The following is a 21,412-nucleotide window of genomic DNA, read 5'->3' as shown; positions in this document are numbered from 1 at the left end:
ATGAGATGAGTATGGAGAAATAATTATCATTCATTAATTCATCAAGTTGCAACAGAAATTCAATTTGGCAGACTCACCTCTCTGCTACATTTTCCTCCACCACAGTCTTGGGTGGCACTTTCCATGGACAATTGATTCGACCACCAGGTAGCCTCTTGAAGTCAAACTGGCAGCAGATCTTTGGATCAGGCCCACATGTATGAGGAACATCATAGCTGTAGAAGGGCATCATGTGGCAAAAGATGTCTGAATTGGATCCAGTGTCTGTAAAGGTGGCACAAGTAATATTAGCTTGGAAAAAGAAGATCCATGTTAAAGCAAAAGGCCCTTATTTAAGTACAGTACAAGGAAAAATGCTGAGGGAACTTCTTTGATAACAGTTTAACAGCATTTCAGAGCCTTTGACTTAATACATAGTGTATGCGGCACAGTGGGCGACTGGTTAGCACGTCTGCCTCACAGTTCTGAGGATCCGGGCTAAAATCCAGTGTGGAGTTTGCATATTCTCCCCGTGCCCGTGTGGATTTTCTCTGGGTAGTCCGGTTTCCTCCGACATTCCAAAAACATGCATGGTAGGTTAACTGAAGACCCTAAATTGTCCACAGGTATGAATGTGAGTGCGAATGGTTGTTTGTCTATGTGTGCCCTGCGATTGGCTGGCGGCCATTTCAGGGTGTACCCCGCCTCGCACAGAGCCAGCTAAGAGAGGCGCCAGCACGCCCGCGACCCTAGTGAGGATAAGCGGAACGGAAGATGAATGAATAATCATCTCCAGTACAATGAAATTACTCCTTTTTGCCTTACTTTGCACTGTATTAGTTCTTTAACTTGGTTGTTGATCTGGTGCAGGTAATTTCATTAGTCTCTGATGAGTCTGCTGCACCATTTGATCTATTTTGTCACTGTTTCAGCTCCCTGCTGGTTGTCAAACTTGAATGAAGCTTGTGTGTACAGCTTTTCAGACAAGCATGAATGTCAGTAGATGAGAAAAAGCACTTCGGAGAGGAAGCAGCAGTCTTCTAGCTTATGCTGGTCATTTGACTGATAGTAAAAGCCTTTGTCCTTCTATGTTCAGGAAGCTAGTGAGGATAAGCGGTGTGGAAAATGGACAGACTTAACAATCCACATGTATTATTAGGGTGAATAATTATGATAGTTCAACTCACTGAAGTTGTAATGTACTGTGTCCTGGCTGTGCTGCACTCACCCCAGGGCTGCCGCCACATAAACTCCAAGTTGCGTGTGGCAGCAAAATGCTTTTTCACTGAGTAGTGGACCCTCTGGATGAGCATGCTAGTCAGGTTGGCTCTCTTCAGCACATAGGCCATAGTGGAGCTGTGACCAAAGGGGTCTATTGCCCATCCGCTGTGGGGTGTTGCGCCTGTAACAGAACAGTAAAGAAGTATTTTGTAATTTGAATACCTTTCTCATCTGTTAGGGAACAGGGAATAGTGGTCAACAGCTGTTGGGTGAGAAGCTTAAACTAAATGTGGCCTTACAAAATTTCATAATGAAACACTGACTGGGTTAGCGTTGCACTAGTGAGTGACAGAGTTATACAGATCAACTATCTCACAGCACGAGGGAAGACTATAGAATATTTAAGCATAAAGTTGAGCGTTTTTAATGTATCTAATGCACCTATGTTTCTCTCTAGCCACTGATGTCCCTCAATAAGCTGGTCTATCATGGCGAAGTAGTGAACGTTGGCTTCATCTGTCATCACCCAGCCTCCTGTCACAATTTCTAGCTGTCCTTCGAGGATCAGTCTGTTGAACAGAGGATTACAACAAGGTGAAAATAATCCTGCCCTGAAGTGCAAGAATCACATTATCCAGATGACAGGCTATTTTAAGAATATTCACAATCTGCAAGTGTGTATAACGCATTGTGCAAAACACTGTAAGAGTCTCAAATAGCAGAACCATCTCGGCTAGTTTTAGGATTTAGCTGGCGGAATTGAAAAATTAAACGCTTCATTGAGCAATGACTCACTTGCGCGCAGCCTCCTGCTTTTGTGCATCCGCACTCTCCCACCACTTGGAGAAGAAGGAAATCTCAGACCAGATGAACTTCCTGCGGGGATCCTCGGCGAGCTTCACCACCATGTTGTTTAAAATATGCTGCGTCTGGTCTGTGAAGTACTTGTCAAAAGTCTTAATCCAACCTAACAAGAAGATAGTTGGTAGTAGTCAAGTAGTCAGACAAATGGCCTATGTGCTACTGCCGCAAAAAAAGAAAACAGAAAAAAGCTACGAAAATAGTGAAGGGAATAGTGCTGCAAATGATCAAAAATAAGGCTCATGATTTATTTAAGTCGAGCTGTTCTTGCCAGAAAGTTATTTGGCAGAGTCGGGCTTTCTATTCGCTCTTGAGTTCAAGGCATTGCAAAGAAGTACTATTTCTATAAATATCCTGTAGTTTTTTTAGTTAGAAAACTACGTCTTCTCAAAATGCTCCAGCTAAAAGCAATAACTGTGAACACTCCAAGTCTAAATCCCATTAGATTTGTTGCTTAAACAATGCTATAATTACAATTTATCTGTATACCTGTCCTACTAACAACTGTTTTACGATGTCAAAATGACTGTGAAAAAGGTAATTAAAACAACAGCAGTGGCGTAACACTTGCACAGTACTACTGTATGTCTATATACTTCAAAAAAATGTATTTATACCAATGTTGGTGTCATGGGGGCTTTGCTCCCCCAAATACCTCCCCTTCCTTGCCTTCTGCAGCGAAACCTTTTTACACCAACATTTTTTTTTTGTATCTGTGTAAAGCATTTTATTTAAGACACTGAGATTAAAAAAAAAAAAAAAAAAAAAAGCGCATGTGGGCACACACACAACACGCGCGCGCACACGCACGCCGCATTTAAGTGTACAGGAATACAAATGAAACTTCAGTTTGTCATTGCATGTATGAGACTTTTGGATTGATTACACTTCATTAAAAACAGTTAATATCTTTACATTCGCTTCTATTATAGTTGTTTAGGACTATATTTTACAGACATGCACAATAAGACAAAAATAAACAAATACTCTTCACGCAGAAAAACATTTATTTACACCACTCAATTTGCCTCAATTCTTTGCTTTTTTTGTTTTGGCCTCCAACTTGAGCCAGGCCCATCTCCCCCTGCATCTGACGCCTGCTTCAAGCTGTGCCACATGAATAGCATCCTCCTCTTTAAACACGCTCAGTCTGGAAAAGAATTGACTGAAATCATTGTCTGTTTCATTTCATTTTTCACTATTACCAACTTCAAAGGCTAATCCCAAATGCATCCTACAGGAAAATATTAAGTGCAATATTTTTCTGTTTTTATTGACCATTTCTGAATTTGAAGTTAGTTCATTCTGTGTTGTGACATAATCCCTAACATTGCTCCGTCGCTTAATACATTTAACATTAACATCCGTAAACTAATTAGATAATTGTAGGCGCGTTTCCTAATTAATACAAGATGTACTAGTGGATCAGTTCTTGTCACCGATGATACGTGTGCTTCGCGGTTCCTCTGGGACCACAACCAGGGCCACGACCCGCAGCACCTCAACGACAAAATACAAAAGACCAGTGCAACAAATACGACACTGGCTGATCTGATGAGCAAAATGTTGCTTAAACGTAAGTGTAGCAATAGAGGATGTCCGATCCAGAGGTGGGTAGAGTAGCCAAATATTGTACTCAAGTAAGAGTACCGTTACTTGACAATAATGTGCCTCAAGTCAAAGTAAAAAGTAGTCCTTCAAAAAAAGACTTGAGCAAGAGTAAAAAGTACACAGTGAAATAACTACTGAGTAAATACAACAAACAAAAAACCGAAAAAAATAAAATAAAAAAAATGTGCAATTTACTGCACTGTGTTTTCTCAAGTTATAAGTGAGCTGAAATATCCACATTTGGGCAGACAGTGCCAGACAAATACTACAATACATGAAAGCTGTTGTTTTTGTTCATCTAAAAGTAAACGAGTAGCACGCCGTTGCCTTCATGGTAACGACGCAATTCCCAAAATGGTAGCCATTTAGGTACGACAATCTGCCGGGCTGGCTTATCGACTGTTAATACCTATGCCCGGGAAGCCCAATAAAAGACGACGTGTCAGGGACTTTCTTTTGTCATTTGATTGGTGACCTAGACTTAAATGTCATTAGCGCTTAAATTAGATTGGCGCACTCTAACGAGTGGGAATTCGTGTCAAGTGTTCTGCAGACTAGAGCCCCCTACACAGAAGCCACACACGGAGGGAGTAATATAGCGAACTTGTTGACAGACACAATAAATGAATGGGCTTTGGTGAAGAAAGTACAGGTACTGGCTTGTCTCACAATGCCGAAAACATGCTACTGAATTAGGTATTACTTAAATACCCTGCAGATAATAATAGTAAACCTAATAAGTAAAGAAATATTGTTAAGTATACATGCATTTTACTTTTTCCAATACAGAGCTGTCATCGGATTTTAAATTTGTACTCTGAAGGAACAAATAAGTTATTATTGTGCATTTTTTTAATACAATTTCTAAGAGGAAATAATTTAAGTTTAGATTCACTTTACCTTTTCAATGTTTATACACAATTGCGTTTTAAGATGTTATAACTGCAGAGGGTGGACCAATGTCCTATTAAACACTGTGGATGAAGAGAGTAATGTCACTTAAATTAATATCTGAGTCAAGGCAGGTGAGCGAATACTTATGGCAATATACAATATTTTTACATGGCATTAAAAATACAAATTGTCAAAATTACTCTCAATTATGTGTGTATTTTTACTTCTTACTGAATCGATATCGGAACATTTAAGTCAATATCGAATTGAAACGTAACCCTAAAGAATCGATATTGCATCGAATCACAACCTAAAGAATTGAAATCGAATCGTGAGGTTCTTAATGTCCAACCCTAAGGGAAATGGTAACTACGTGGCCCGCAACAAAAATGAGTGACACCCCTGCTGTATAGGCTTTTTTAGGCTGCACATACAGTATATTGTACTTTATCACTAACCCATAAAGAAAGTGAGAGATAGAGCAGCAACCAAGGAAGAAGCGGACTGCTACACAGGGGCTTATTTTTATGCTTGTCCTCTGCTCCCATTCACGACATAAGTCGCATGGTACTTACATCGCTTGCGTACTTCTTGGCGACAATGACTGCAAGCTTCTCGAGTTAATCCAAAGTTACATTATGAATTACAAATACAGTGTTGCCTTGACCAACTATTTTAATTTGTTCAACGACCATGCTGTTATCTAAAAACTGGTATCTCAAAACATATTTCCTCATTACAATTAATGAAAATGCACATAATCCATTCCAGTTCTCACCCCAAAAAAAACAATTTAAAAAAGACGTAGTATATTTCAAAATACAGTCATAAAATCGTAAAGCCTCACACACACAGCAGTTTCATTTGTGTTCTGTACCTTTAAATGCACCGTCTGTCTGTCTGTCTCCTCGATCTCTTTCTAAAATCCCCACTCTCCCTCACTCCCTCCCACTTGCTCGAACCCCTTCCTCTTATGCTCCTGCTGAGAGCAGGAGGGCTGTGCCTCTGTGTGTCCCGTTAACGGTTATGTCCCAAAAACCTTTGTTTTATGTTTTTATAAATGAGAAAACCTGTACTCAACACCCACATATGACAGTTCTTTCAGATTGTTATGCGAGCCGATCTGCTTTTGTGTGATTCCTCCTTATCCCATTCGCCTGAATGGCTCGCGTCTTCGGCATCCATCCATCCATTTTCTACCGCTTATCAGAGGTCGGGTCGCGGGGGCAGTAGCTTTAGCAGGGATGCCCAGACTTCTCTCTCCCCAGCCACTTCATCCAGCTCTTCCGGGAGGCGTTCCCAGGCCAGCCGATAGACGTCGTCGTCTTTCCGGCGTGTCCTGGGCTGTCCCCGGGGTCTCCTTCTGGTGGGACGTGCCTGGAACACCTCACCAGGGAGACGTCCGGGAGGCATCCGAATCAGATGCCCCAGCCACCTCATTTGTCTCCTCTCAATGTGGAGGAGCAGCGGCTCTACTCCGAGCTCCTCCCTGATGACCAAGCTTCTCACCCTCTCATTAAGGGAGAGCCCGGACACCCTGCGGAGGAAACTCATTTCGGCCGCTTGTATCCGGGATATTGTTCTTTCGGTCACGACCCACAGCTCGTGACCATAGGTGCGGGTAGGAACATAGATCGACCGGTAAATTAAGAGCTTCGCTTTTCGGCTTAGCTCCTTTCTTTACCACAACGGACCGATACAAAGTCCGCATCACTGCAGACGCTACACCGATCCGCCTGTCGATCTCCCGTTCCATTCTTCCCTCACAAGACCCCAAGATACTTGAACTCCTCTCATCCCCGACCTGGAGAGGGCACGCCACCCTTTTCCGACAGACGACCATGTTCTCAGATTTAGAGGAGTTGATTCTCATCCCAGCCGCTTCACACTCTGCTGCGAACCGCTCCAGTGAGAGATCACGGCTTGATGAAGCCAACAGAACCACATCATCTGCAGAAAGCAGAAATGCAATTCTGAGGCTACCAAACTGGACCCCCTCTATGCCTCAGCTCCCTATGGAACTTCTGTCCATAAAAGTTATGAGCAGAATCGGTAACAAAGGGCAGCCTTAGCGGAGTCCGACCCTAACCGGAAACGTGTCCGACTTACTGCAGGCAATGCGGACCAAACTCTGACAACGGTCGTACAAGGACTGAACAGCCCGTATCAGGGGGTTCGGTACCCCATACTCCCGAAGCACCCCCCGCAGGACTCCCCGAGGGACACGGTCGAACGCCTTCACCAAGTCCACAAAACACATGTAGACTGGTTGGGCGAACTCCCATGCACCCTCGAGGATCCTGCCGAGGGTGTAGAGATGGTCCACTGTTCCACGGCCAGGACGAAAACCACACTGCTCCTCCTGAATCTGAGATTCGACTTCCCGACAGACCCCTGAATAGACCTTACCAGGGAGGCTGAAGAGTGTGATCACCCTGTAGTTGGAACACACCTCCGGCCTCCACCCCAGTCTGCCAATCCAGAGGCACTGTCCCCGATGTCCATGCGATGTTTCAGAGGCGTGTCAACCAGGACAGCCCCACAACATCCAGAGCCTTTAGGAACTCCAGGCGAATCTCATCCACCCCCATGGCCTTGCCACCGAGGCGCTTTTTAACCACCTCTGTGACCTCAACCCCAGAGATAGGAGAGCCCGCCTTAGAGAACCCAGACTCTGCTTCCTCATGGGAAGGCGAATTGAGGAGGTCTTCGAAGTATTCTCCCCACCGACTCACAACGTCTCGAGTCGAGGTCAGCAGTTCTGCTTCCCCACAATACACAGTGTTGATGGTGCACTTCTTCCCCCTCCTGAGACGCGGGATGTGGACCAAAATTTCCTCAAAGCTGTCCGGAAGTCTCTCTCCGTGGCCTCACCGAACTCGTCCCAAAACCCGAGTTTTTGCTTTAGCGACCACCAAAGATGCATTCCGCTTGGCCAGCCGGTACCCATCAGCTGCCTGAGGAGTCCCGCAAGCCAAAAAGGCCCAATAGGACTCCTTCTTCAGCTTGACAGCATCCATCACCGTTGGTGTCCCACCAACTGGTTCGGGGATTGCCGCCATGACAGGCACAGACCACCTTACGGCCAAAACTCCGGTCGGCCGCCTCAGCAATTGAGGCGCGGAACATGGCCCACTCGGACTCGATGTCCCCTGCCTCCCCCGGAACATGAGCAAAGTTCTGTCGGACGTGGGAGTTGAAACTCCTTCTGACAGGGGATTCTGCCAGACATTCCCAGCAGACCCTCACGATACGTTTGGGCCTGCCACGTCTGACCGGCATCTTCCCCTACCATCGGAGCCAACTCACCACCATGTGGTGATCAGTTGACAGCTCCGCCTCGCTCTTCACCAGAGTGTCCAAGACGTGCGGCCGGGGGGGCAACAAGTATACCCACACCTGCTCGGGGCCGCTCACCGTGGGCAACTCCAGAGTGCAAGAGAGTCCAACCCCTCTCGAGGGGACTGGTACCAGAGCCCAAACACTGTTTGGAGGCAAGCCCGACTATAATGAGTCGGAACTTCTCGACCTCACACACCAGCTTGGGCTCCTTCCCTGCCAGAGAGGTGACATTCCACCTCCCTAGAGCCAGCTTCTGTAGCCGGGGATCAGATCGCCTTTGGTCACCACCCAGCTCACAGTGCACCTGACCCCTGTGGCCCCTCCCACAGGTGGTGAGCCCATGGGAAGGGGGATTCACATTACCCTTTCGAGCTGTGCCCGACCAGGCCCCACTGGTGGAGGCCCCGCCACCAGGCACGCGCCTTCGAGCCCCACCTCCAGGCCTGGCTCCAGAGGGGGGCCCCGGTGAACCGCATCCGGGCAAGGGAAATCTCAATCCATTAGTATCTTTCATCATAGGGGTCTTTCTGCAGTCCTTTGTCTGATTCCTCACCTAGGACCGGTTTGCCATGGGTGACCCTACCAGGGGCTTGACAACTTAGCTCCTAGGATCATTGGGACACACAAAACCCTCCACAACGATAAGGTGACTGCTTCCAGGAGGGGTAGACTTGTAGTATCTCTGTAACGTCTCCGGCGTAACATGGATTGCTTGTCCACAGCTTCAAATTGTTTTAAATACACAAATATACAACATATAATTTTATGGTTAATTTGACAGTAAACTCCAACCGGTAGTGGCAATATGTACACCTTAAATCCCCCCCCCCCCCCCCCCTTTTTTTTTATATATATTTAATTATATCAGCCAAAGTGCTGCTTGTTGTCAAGTATGTGGCGCCACCTGCCGTCATACAGCACTTATTTCTCAAGTTTGGTCTCGCATGTCAAAGCAAAAACTTTGCCGATCAACAGCTGGTATCACAAAAACTCGTAAGTCGGGTCACTCGTCTATCGAGGCACCACTGTATAGTTAAGTATTGTTGTTAAACACATATGTATGCTTTTATATAATGAATTTTGTATGGCTTGGCAGCGCCTGGCTGGGTCGCTCGTTCAAAACCCAGAAGTGCACTTCCAGTGTGTGTGAAAGCTTATGTTTATGAAGTCATCCTCTACAAAATGGGACCGAATACAGCACAATTCACACACACAGTTCTAAATGGTTAGGAATTTGTCCAAAAATAAATTTAAACCATTTATTCTTCAACTCCTCTGAGTTTGGTAGATGATGCAAAGTTTAAGCTTTGCACAAGACGCGGCCGCATTGTTGCTCAGTCATTTTTCCTTAGACAAGTGAGCGTGTTTCAAGTGAGCACATACTTGAATAATGGGTAACTCATCTACGTCGCAAATACACCAAAATATGATGCGGTCATTTTGCAAGTCTTAAGGCCTCTTTATACTCCCGCGGTCGCACAACGCCCCACATTGCATCACGTGACCGACGATTTGCCCCGCGCGGCCCTTTTGCGTAGCTTGACGGCCACACAACAAAAATTGTTGCTGCGCGTTGAAGGCCGCGGAGATCATCTCTCGTGATTGGTCCGTTTTAGTCACATGTTCTGATGACGTTCAGAACATGTGACGAAGATGTTCCCCTTGGTTCTACATACCAGCTACACCGCCGCCTTCTCAATCGATTTTGCAGCATAATTAAACGTATCATCTGGTCATCTAGGTCCATTTATTCCACAGTCGCCATTGTTGCTTTGTTCCTTGTTACTGAAAGGAAAGTAAAAACATCTACCGGAAATGGCCAAAAAAATGCAGAGGAAACGCCACCCTGTGGTGTCGTAGCCAACACCGTCCATAGCGACACCCGACTTGGAGGTTTTAAAAATTGCGCCTGCGGGTTGCACTCGAGTATAAAGGCAAAGTACGTGCGGGACCGCCGCAGTGACGTCACCGCGGTCGTCGTCCTCGCGAGTATAAAGAAGTCTTTATGCCGTTCATCTGCTTTTGCACTCAAATCGACAAACCACATGGATGTTAAACTTAAAACAGGTCATTTTGACCTATGTTATCCATAAAACAGTGGAAATGTTTTTATTTTGATAGGATGGGACCTTTAAGTGGATAGAAAAGATACAAAATACAAACAAACCGAAACAGAACATCCAGAACAGGTGACACGACCAGCAACAGTGGACCACTCAAGTCATGTCAAAGAATGCAGCTAATTCCGAGAACTAATGTGAATTGCAGGGCACACTGATTGACAATTCCAACATATCACGCGGCCCCGTCTCTGCCTTCTGCGCTAGGGTAGCAGTTGCTGGCTCGGTGGACCAGCGAGTCTTGACACAGTCCTCAGCAGCCGGAAGCGGTAGCCCCACACAGCTCAGCTGAAGCATATTACTAAGTGGAGGAAAGGAAACTACGGGTTCAGGGAAATCTAAAATAACAACATAAACGAAAGGATTTTATCTTATGCGAGAAATTTTATATATCAGCATACAACATTTTTGTCATGGGCCACAATGTAGTTATGGCAGGGCTTGAAATTTACCGATTCCCGATTGCTCAGGCATGTCAAAAATAAGTCACGAGCAAGCTAGCAAAACATAACACTCGATCGGGCCAGCATATGAAAAAAATCATTGTCGTATGTAGGGATGTTACAATATTCATGATATTGCTAAATTCGATGTTGTCGCAACCTTGTCTCGGCATAAAATGAGTAGTTGTGCTTAAAATGTAGTTTTGTGCTGTCTATATGAAGCCAAGCGGCTTAGCCAGGCTGCTAGAGCGCTTCACTTCCTCATTTGAGTGTAAAAGCACCCGATTGGACGTGTGTAACCCAATGTGACCATGTGTGTACGTCTATAAAGAAATACACTGATTGGCTAGCGTGACCGCAGCGTTGAGAAGAGTGCGTTTCGCTTTGCAACTTGCTGCGGTGTACTACGCTTGTCAGAGCGTTGTTTCACAATCGAGTGAGCGAAATAGAGGTGCCATGTTGTTCACGGCGGCCTCTGTCCCAGCAAACACAGACCTACGGGCCGAGATCGGTTGCCGTGGATCTCCGCTTCGCAAAGCCTGAGTCCTCCACGTCGCCGCCGCCCCCTCTCCTCCGCCAAATTGTTTAAGCATATTGTAACAGTATCACTCTTTAGTGGTGTACTAGTGAGTCGAAAGTTATGGGTGAATGAACATCACATGGAGAGGGAATAACAATTCTAACTCCCGTTAAAACATACACATTTACCTCCGCAATTACATTTGGTTAGTCCCAAAAATGAATATAATAAAATAGGTCCACTTTATATCACTGCAAAATTAAAATCACTTTACCCACTTCCCTCACTTCAAATGTAATGTCTAGATTTCAAATAAAAACATCACAAAGGGTGTTCAGAAAAATAAATCATTTTACAATATCACTAAGCGGAGAAAAATAAACGATAGGAGTCACATGATTATTTTATTTATTGTTACTTGGCTGTATCTAAAAATGCGTTACCTTTAAGAGTGTTCCTGCCTTTCTGACTGGAACTTTTGGACTCAAGCAAATAAATCACTGTTAGTCGGCAGTGATTTTTAATGTTAGAATAGCAGCAATTTCTAATGTTATAAATATAAAAAAAAATAATAGGATTATGAATACTATTACATTAGTGAACAGACAATTTATCAATTTACAGTTTTGTTATTGTGAGCATAGCATGGTTATTGCTGCAGCAATAATAGCGTTTTGGATGTAATGTATACAAATGTAAATATTGGATGGACAGGCATAGAAGTACACGGTAATACTGTATATGATGTGAAGATTTCTTTTTCACAAATGGTACAGAAACTACTGAAGCCTGGACTCAGACAGGTGTCACCACTGCTGCGAACTTGCTCTACAGATTTCATCCAACTTCAAACTTGGTCAATACCATCTCAACACCGGGGACATTAAAAGTTATCAAAAGCTTCCCCCCCCCCCCAACATACTATATGCCGGTAGCGGCTCTTCAACCGTAGCTTTTCTGAGGTCGCCGAAAGCAGAACATGGTGACAGTTCATCAAAGACCTATTTGCGCTATGTTGCACCTACGCCTACGGAAATTCATACACCCGTGTAGCACCCCCACACAAACATATTTGTAATTACAACCCATGTCCTAAACTCAACAGAAAATGATCTACGGCTTTTTAAATGTAACATTCACAGCAGTTAAAAGTCCGACCACCATTACTGACAATACATACAGTAGTGTAGCAGGCCTAAGAGTTCATTACCTTCTTTCAACACCTGCATTTAGTCAATAGAAGGCTTCACACTTGTCCAACAGCAGTGGTGGACTACCTGTGGCCTGGGATCCATTTGGGGGCCTTCCCCCATTATTGTGTGACCTGAATTTTCTCAATGTAACCTTTGAGAAGGCTTTGTTTGCACTTGTCCAACAGGAGTGGTGTCCTACCTATGGCCATTTGGGGGCCATCCCCCATTTTTGTATGACCCGCATTTTTTCAATATAACTTGTTACATGGCTTTGCGCTTCTGACAGCAGTGGTGTTCAATCTATGGCCCAGGGGTCATTTGCAGCCAGTCCGCCCATTTTGTGCGGCTGGACCTTTTTGCAACATTTGCATGGGTCATAGTTTTGCACTTGTCCTGCAGCAGTGGTGTCAACCTATGGCCTGGGGGCCATTTACGGGTCATACTCCATTTTTGTGTGGCCCACATTTACTCAATATTGGCCATAACTTTGCATATGTCCTCCAGCGTGGTGTCCAACCTACCGCCCGGGGGCAATTTGCGGCCCTTCATCGTGCCAATACCCCAACCTGCCAGGACCTCAAACTGCCAGTACCCCAACGGGGCCGGGGTGCGAGGGCCCGATTATAGCTGCTCGCAGATCTAGTTCAATGTATTTTTAAAGGGGGATTGGTAACCAAAAATGCTTACAATAGGTCAACATTTCTAAAAGTGAAGACACTTCGCAATTTTGGTATTTTAGCAAGAAACTACATGGATGCACATGATTTGCATTCGCGGGCCACATAAAATGATGTGGCAGGCTGGCTCTGACCCCTGGACCTTGAGTTTGACATCAGTATGTTATTACAGTACATTGTTATATTGCACTGCTCTACTTACACCTATGTAATTGTATTTTATTGTTTCGGTGTTCATGTTCCAAACTTTTAAGGTTAGCTTCAGAAAGAAAAATGGAAAACAGCTGAAGTCTTGAATCTTGTACTTTACATTGTTTATAAAAAATAGTTGTATGTCACAAAATTTTTCCTTGTCCTGATTCTAAAATGTATGTTTTATTCATTTATATTTGTAATGGTGTTTGTTGACTGCACACAGTGACTGATAGCATAAATCTGCAAATTAAATGAAGCACCCATCGAAAAACATCTCACCTGTTCATTCAACTGAGGGACATTTACAAATTTAATTGACTGCAGCCCAAAACAACTGTTAACCATGAGTCAAATTAGTATTTGTGATGTAGACTAGTAAATAAGTTGAAGATAAATGTCTGCCTTCACTCTCATTACACATTCTGGCATTACCCAAAAAATATTAACAACAAATGGAAGTGAAGCGAATTTGGAAGAATGCCTTCTCACTGGCGCTGCAATGACTTTTACAAACTTAGATTACATTAAAAACATCGGCAATTAAGTTTTTGTGCACGTGTGCTTGAGGTGATCACCTGGATCATTGTGAGAGTGTGGGACCACAAACACTTGCAGAGGTTCTTTGTCCCACTCATCAGCATCGTAAGTTATGTCAAACCCCTGTTTCCACACACCACCATCTGGATTGTCAAACTTCAGGAGCGAGAATACATCCAACATCTGAAAATGAACACACACACACAATAAAGTCACACAATGACAAGTTAATTTTACATTTGACAAAGTAAACACAGTGACGTATGTATGTGCTTGTCAAAACTGCAGGAGGCTAACCTGAACATCTGCCTGACTGTGGCTGCCTGCAGCCAACTGACAGTCCTGGGGGTTGACCGCAAGGAAAGTGGGGCGGCTGTCAAAGGGAAGGACCCAAGAGCCATTGGCACCCCTGAAGGGCAGGTGGCCACTGGGAGACACTGCTCCTGTGTCTGTGAGCTCCATGACAGAGTCTTTTATGTGACTGATGATTTGGTGGTTTTCCTCGAGGAGCTGCTCCAGCTGCTCTATCCGGTTTTGCAGGACAGAAATTTGGCTCTATAACACATACAGAGAACAAGGTAACAAATGGGACCTGGGACTTCGAAGACCAACCAAATTAAACAACAGTGAAACTTCCAAAGTCAGACACTGCACAAGTCATAAATATGGACTTCAACCAAAATGTTCAGGAAAAATTTGCCTCAAATGTCAAAAACAAAACTTTGAGCTCAAACCAACATCAGAAAATCTAGAGAGACTTCAGTTTAGCGAGAATCTAAATCCCAAAGTGTGTTTTGTTTTTCTGTCTACTCTGTTTTGGGGTAACAAAAGGGGCATGAGTGTACAGTAGTTAAGTGTAATGCTAACACAGAAGTGGAAATTGAATTTATTGACATTTTACGACACAGATTAAACATAGAATGTATCTTAATCAATTGCAGGAATAGCTATAAAACATCACTAGGTGACAATATCGCTCTGCAAATGCCTTCATTAAATGTCTGTCATGTATATTCAAAGTATTTTTAACTATTTTTACTATAAAGTGGTTAAAACATTTTACATGCATTATGACTGTGTGAGGAATGTGCAATTGTTTGGTAAAACCTGTTTAGTACAATTAATAGAATTAACAAAGTACCAGTAATTCACTTTACCTTGATTTCTTAGCATTTGGAAATTACAAAAGAATGGATTGTTTGCCACTTTGGATGTTCCATTTTATCTTTATTCAATATTAAAGTGTCGTCTTCTTTTTCTTTCGGCTTGTCCCGCTAGGGGTTGCCACAGCGTGTCATCCTTTTCCATGTAAGCCTATCTCATGCATCCTCTTCTCTAACACCAACTGCCCTCACGACATCCATCAGTCTTCTCTTTGGTCTTCCTCTAGCTGTCTTGCCTGGCAGCTCCATCCTAGTCACCCTTCTACCAATACACTCACTCTCTCCTCTGGACGTGACCAAACCATCGAAGTCTGCCCTCTCTAATTGGATCCAAAACATCTAACCTTGGCTGTCCCTCTGATGAGCTCATTGTTAACCATATCCAATCTGTATGATGAGCTCATTTTTAACCATATCCAATCTGGTCTCTCCTACAGAGAACCTCGACATTTTCATTACTTCCACCTCCAGCTCTGATTCCTGTTGTCTCTTCAGTGGCGCAGTCTCTAATCTGTACATCATGAATGGCCTCACCACTGTTTTATAAACTTTGCCCTTCATCCGAGCAGAGACTCGTCTGTCGCATAGCACACCTGACACCTTCCACCCGTTCCAACCTGCTTGGACCCGTTTCATTTCCTTACCACACTCACCATTGCGCTGGACAGTTGAACCTAAGTATAAAGTTATTACCCAAGTTATCTCTTCTCCCCCCTCCACCCCTCTCATTCAAGCACATATATTCTGTTTTACTTCAGCCAATCTTCATTCCTTTCCAGTGCATTCCTCCACCTTTCTAACTGTTCCTCCACCTACTCCCTGCTTTCACTGCAGATCACAATTTCATCTACAAACATCATGGTCCACGGGGATTCCAGTCTAACCTCATCTGTCAGCCTATCGATCACCACTGCAAATGTGAAAGGGCTCAGGGCTGCTCCCTGATGCAGTCCCACCTCCACCTTAAACTCCTCTGTCACAACTACAGCACACCTCACCACTGTTCTGTAGCCCTGATACATGTCCTGTACTACTCTTGCCACTCCCGACTTCCACATGCAGTACCACAGTTCCCTTCTGGGTACTCTGTCTTAGGCTTTCTCTGGATCTACAAAGAGACAATGTAGCTCCTTCTGACCTTCTCTCTACTTCTCCATTAACAACCTCAAGGCAAACAATGCATCTGTTGAACTCTTTCTCGGCATTAAACCATACTGTTGCTCGTGTAGTGACTCTGACCCAGTTGCCAAAACATCCCCCACAATTTGACAAACTGCATTCTTCCCTGTGGCCCTGCTGTGAGACGGCCACTAAAAGGAAGCCTAGCGTATGTCAAGTGGACCCTAAATTAATTAGCAGAACCTCTCGATATCTTGGTTTATAGTCATCAAAGAGTAATTTTCTTTGACAGCAGCCAAAAGTTGGGATCATCTCTCCGGGAGACCAAGCTGGGACAGATCGACAACGGAGACGCAAATACAGCAATTAACTATTTGCTTAATATTCGCCACCCACTGGCGTTTGAGAGTAATGCAACCCGGAATGGTTGTTTTTAACTGAAGATAAATGTCTGTTTTGATATTTCACAAACTCTACAGAAATATTCCAACTTTACAGGTGCGGCTGTGAGAACTGTTTGTCTTGGTTTTGGTTTGAAGCCAAGCAGCATGAAATGTGATTGAACCATAAGCAGTTGATTTGCCAAGACTAAAGTTTAAACGGTCATTCTATATGCGTAATCTATGGGGAAGACTACAAAGTTGGGAGTATTTTATATTCAGATATGATTTTTATACCACTTTTATGGCAAAGTTCGTAGACTAAATTCGAGCCGATGGGCGTGGTCTTGTCCGGTCCTCTGTCCTCTGGGACACGCCTCCTGGGTATTTAACCTCTGACTCCCGCCTCTTCTACCTCTCTTTCGTGTGTCTCCTATTTCGTATCCACCCCTCCCCGCTTCCTTTTCTTTTGTCTCAAGCGTCCACACCTGCGTGAACGCCCGTCTCAATTTAGCCGGCGGAGTTTTTGATCGAGGAAGCCAGCCATGTGGCTTTGATCGCTTTCCCTAGCTGTGATCGGTTGGCAGAGCCTCAGCAAGCAGCTACCTGCATCCCGTACCGGTCACGCACACGCGATGCTAAGAGCAGGAGCTTGGTCCGCCACCAGTTCAATCGGCAGGACCGAGGGGACAACAATTTTTCTTCTTCTGCCTCTCGTTTTTTCTTTTTCTATAACTAAACCTGCTTTGTTTTCCTCCTGAGGTGTCCGGAAAATGACCACCCCCACCGACCAGATGATCTACGGTCGTGAGTACCGCACAATAAGTGTAGCTAGGATGTACAATATTAGTGCCTCATAATTTGGGGAAAATTTCTAGCTTCACACAAAATCCCAACTTTGTTCTCTCTCGTCCGGGCTGAGCGCATTAAAACGCTCACGTTTTCAACTTTAGTCCAGCAAGACGGTGTTCTATTTCCCTTTTTCGCAAACCTATTTTTATTTTCTTCCACCATTATTCATGTTTCCTTTTTGTAGTTAGATCCCTTTGTGTGTTTCCCTATAGATCCCTTGTAGATCCAATTAAATATTCTATAAAATTCCACTCCTCCTTGTGTTTTTGAGTTTAATAAGGAAGCCTTTGTCATCTAGAACTCTTATTTCATAAAATGTAACAACCTTTAAATTATGAGACTGATGTGAAAACCTTGTGAAGACTTACAGAAAATGTTTGACCACTGTCATTGCCAACAAAGGGTATATTATAAAGTATTGAGATGAACTTTTGTGATTGACCAAATATTTAATTTGCTTATAAATTCTTTAAAAATCAGACAATGTGACTGGATTTTGTTTCTCATTTTGTCTCACATAGGTGAGGTACACCTATGATGAAAATTATAGGCCTCTCTCAACTTAAGTGGGATAACTTGCATAATTGATGGCTGACTAAATATTTTTTGTCCCACTGTATGCCTCTTGTTTGGCCTTTGCCACCTCTACCTTTGCCATAGGTCGCATCTCCATGTATTCTTGTCTCCTCTCCTTGGTCCTGTGTGTCCCACGGCTTCTTCACTAACCTCTTTCCTTCTATGATTTCCTGTACTTTGAGGGTCCCCCACCAAGTCTCCTCCTCCCCTTCCCTACCAGAAGAGTACTCTCCTGCCTGTCTCTCTGATCACCTTGGCTGTCGTGGTCCAGTCTTCTGGAAGCTCCCCCTGTCCACAGAGAGCCTGTATCACCTCTTCTTGACAAGCTGCACAACACTCTTCCTTACTCAGCTTGGTTCCAGCTCCACATGGTTCTCTGCTCTGCCATTTCTTTCTTAATCTTCCTCCCAACCACCAGATTCATTTTACACACCACCATCCTATGCTTTCAAGCCACTCTCTCCCCAACCATTACCTTACAGTCATTAACCTCCTTCAGATTACATCGTCTGCATAAACTGTAATCCACCTGCGTGCTTCTACCTCCACTCTAGTAGGTCACCCTATGTTCCTGCCTCTTCTGGAAGAAAGTGTTCACTCTAGCCATTTCCATCCTTTTTGCAAAGTCTACCACCCTCTGTCCCTCCCCAAGTTCCTTTCCAGAATGCCAAAGTTACCCATCACTTCTTCATTACCCCCGTTTCCTTCCCCAACATGTCCATTAAAATCTGCACCAATCTTCAGACACTCTCTCTGTCTGGGATGCCCAGAACTACTTTGTCTAGCTCCTTCCAGAACATATCTTTCACCTCTAGGTCACATCCTACCTGTGGGGCCTAGCCACTAATTATACATTACACCCTCAATTCCAAGTTGAGCCTCAACACTCGATCTGACACTCTTTTCACCTCCAAGACATTATTAGCTAACTCTTCCTTTAAAATAACCCCTACTCCAGGGGTGTCAAACATACAGAACCTGTGAAGGCCAAGTTCAGAATGATGCCAAGTTTCAGGAGCACACTAATATAAAATGGTGTGCCATGTTCACACTTCAATTCTGTAAAAATAACTACCTCCTGTAGAAATGTTTTAAGACATTGAACATTACAAAATTTCAGTCAAAAGCTTCACTTAAAAAGAGGATGCTTTGTTGGAACCTTTTTGGGGTATTTTTTTTCAATGCACTGCCACAACTTAAATTTTTATGTACATTTACAAAGGATGCATAAGTGAACGGTGCATGCTCCCTGTTTCATAATACTGTTGAAATAATGTTTGCTTGAAAATTTCAGACTGGTCATGACATGCAACAAAATTTGCAACAAGATAATGAATAAATGTTAATATTTTCCAAAATTACTTGTAATTATTTGCACCAAAACAATGGGGAATTTTTTTAATAGATGCTATTTATGGATTTTTAAGCCACAAATACTGTGGTCCGACCCACTTGAGATCTAATTGGGGTGAATGTGGCCCGTGAACTAATATGGGTTTTACACCCCTGCATCTACTCCATTTCTCTTCAAATCCACACCATGGTAAAATAATTTGAACCCTGCCCCTAAACTTCTAGCCTTACTGCCTTTCCACCTATAATCAACCTTTCTCCTAATAACCATGTCAACGAACTCCTGAGCTTTTCCTGTCATACTCCCAACATTCAAAGTTGAACATGAGTTCTAGGCTCTGTGCTTTCCTCTTCTCTTTCTGCCTAAGAACTCGCGTTCCACTTCTCCTTCATCTTCAACCCACAGTAGCTGAATTTCCACCACCGACCTGTAGGTTAATGGCGCCGGTGGCGGACGTTGTTAACCCGGGCCACGGCCGATCCAGTACTGATTTTTTTGGATGAACGCTCATATTTGTTTGGCAAAGTTTTAAGATGGATGCCCCTTCCTGACACAACCCTCTGCATGTATGCAGGCTTGGAACTGGCCTACAGTTTACACTGGCTTGTGCTCCCCATCGGACTGCACTCATTATTAAAGTGTAGAAAAAGCTAATGTAGCAATCATTCCTGAAGAGATTGACTATTACTACTACAAAATGAAATTACAAATCTTGCAACAAAATCGACAGTTAAGATAGCTTTACAGTTATTCTTACCCGTGGAAAGTTTCCACCATTCTGTCGCCTTGCAGGGTCATGCTGGACGCGGTCCAACATGAGATAGAGTGAGAATACAGCTACACAGAAGATGGCCCCTCCACACACTGTCACCTGTTTCCTCAGCTTCATCCTCACCTAGAGCAGGCGTTTCTACAGATTCTATAACTGCAGCCACTTTTTCACCTAACGCAAAGGAAAATGGGGCTTATCATGGAAAACAACCCTTCCTTGGGCAAAAAATATGGAGCATAATCAGTTAATGTCAATCCCAAGAGTTGAGTTCCTCACAAGTGTGTCCTCCAGCCTCCATTCATGATACTGGCAACTACACTAGGGCAGAGGGTCCAGTGGACATGAACTAAGAGACTAAATAAGCAATAACTGGCAAGACGTCCGTCAGCTCTGGCTCGGCCACAACCAGCGATGGGCTCTTTCAAAGTGGCCCTTGTGCTTAATCATCCAAATATATGAGATAGCACGAAAAGAGAAAACAAGCAGTGCAGGGGTCCGACAGGAAGCTTAGTGTTCCTGCTGCGCGAGGTGACTCCCAGAGGGCCTACACTTTCTGGTCCAGTCCCCACTCCTCCAGCAGCAGCTCATCCTTCAGTGTAGTCCTCCTTTACTGCCTTCCAGTGCCTTATCAGTCTGCACACTTGTCTGTTGCAAAGTTGGTTCTGCAAAAGCAGCTTCAGGCAATCAGGAGACAAAAGTCATTCTTCTCACAGTGACATCATCAAATTTACAATAGCAGCATGGGTGGGTAGCTGTGCTTGATACACAGTGGCCACGACGAAATCACACAAATCTTCTTAGCTGTTGAAATAAAATAAAAAAAAAGAGATTAATGGCATATTTAACATTCTGTAATCAGGCTATTAAAACTAACATGCTCATATGATGCATGCGTGATAGGAACAGTGTGGTGAGAAAATGAGATACAAGTTAACTAAAATAAAAGAAAAATAGTCAGGAAACAGATGGTGGGGGGTATACTTCCTCTAAGCTCTAACGGATGTTCCTGGTTCACCACTGAGTGCAATCCAACACAAGCATAATCGGCTCACTACTCAGGACTGCGACCGATCACAAGAGAAGAGGCATTTGAAATTTGAAATGTTGATTTGTTCAGACACTCTTAATGTCAAGTCTCAAACCACCAAAGACGAAGTGATAGTATTGCCTTGCATCGTACTGAGCATTAACCAAGTGACAAAGACAATCAGGATAAATTAATAATCAATGCAGCACGTCGCATTTACTTACTTGGTTTGAGCAATGCCCCAATCGCTTGTGTAAATAATGACAACCCCTGAACATCTGTTTACTTTATTGACAAAGGGCTGCATCTCTGTTAAGATTTAACTTTACAGTACAGCTAGTTTGACACCTCGATTTATAACAAAAGGCAAATTTTTGAATCCTAATTTCACCAACTGCACACGCAGCTGCTACATTAACCTTTAAGCTCTCGAGTAGCAAAATGAATATCCCATGAATTCAAATTTCGCCAATATATCTCAGTGTAACAAGCTAGCGCCAGTGACAAGTTATGCAAATATAAAACCACCCAGTCCGCTGATTTACCAGCGAATTTCAAGCGCAAATTTCAAACGCA

General features: G+C 43.9%; 1 protein-coding gene across 3 annotated transcripts in view; it reads right to left on the bottom strand.

The window, feature by feature from the left end:
- Positions 1-21,412, bottom strand: part of man2a2 (mannosidase, alpha, class 2A, member 2) — a 52,746-nt gene that overhangs the window by 31,023 nt on the left and 311 nt on the right. For 2 of the 3 annotated variants that reach the window (XM_061677586.1, XM_061677587.1), the window contains exons 2-8: positions 19,795-20,610; positions 13,891-14,148; positions 13,632-13,776; positions 1,996-2,167; positions 1,642-1,769; positions 1,208-1,381; positions 78-264 (exon numbers count right to left, since the gene is read on the bottom strand). In XM_061677586.1, coding sequence (XP_061533570.1) covers positions 78-264; positions 1,208-1,381; positions 1,642-1,769; positions 1,996-2,167; positions 13,632-13,776; positions 13,891-14,148; positions 19,795-19,926 — 1,196 coding nt within the window. In that variant the 5' untranslated portion in view covers positions 19,927-20,610. Of the gene's footprint in view, positions 1-77; positions 265-1,207; positions 1,382-1,641; positions 1,770-1,995; positions 2,168-13,631; positions 13,777-13,890; positions 14,149-14,750; positions 19,741-19,794; positions 20,611-21,412 lie in introns of those variants that run through there. The other variant, XM_061677589.1, reaches the window with a different exon arrangement.

Source organism: Phycodurus eques, chromosome 5 (assembly GCF_024500275.1).
Source record: "Phycodurus eques isolate BA_2022a chromosome 5, UOR_Pequ_1.1, whole genome shotgun sequence".
In the NCBI taxonomy this organism is placed as follows: Eukaryota; Metazoa; Chordata; class Actinopteri; order Syngnathiformes; family Syngnathidae; genus Phycodurus; species Phycodurus eques.
Note: the sequence above shows the minus strand (reverse complement) of the source record. Positions and strands in the feature narration are given on the sequence as shown.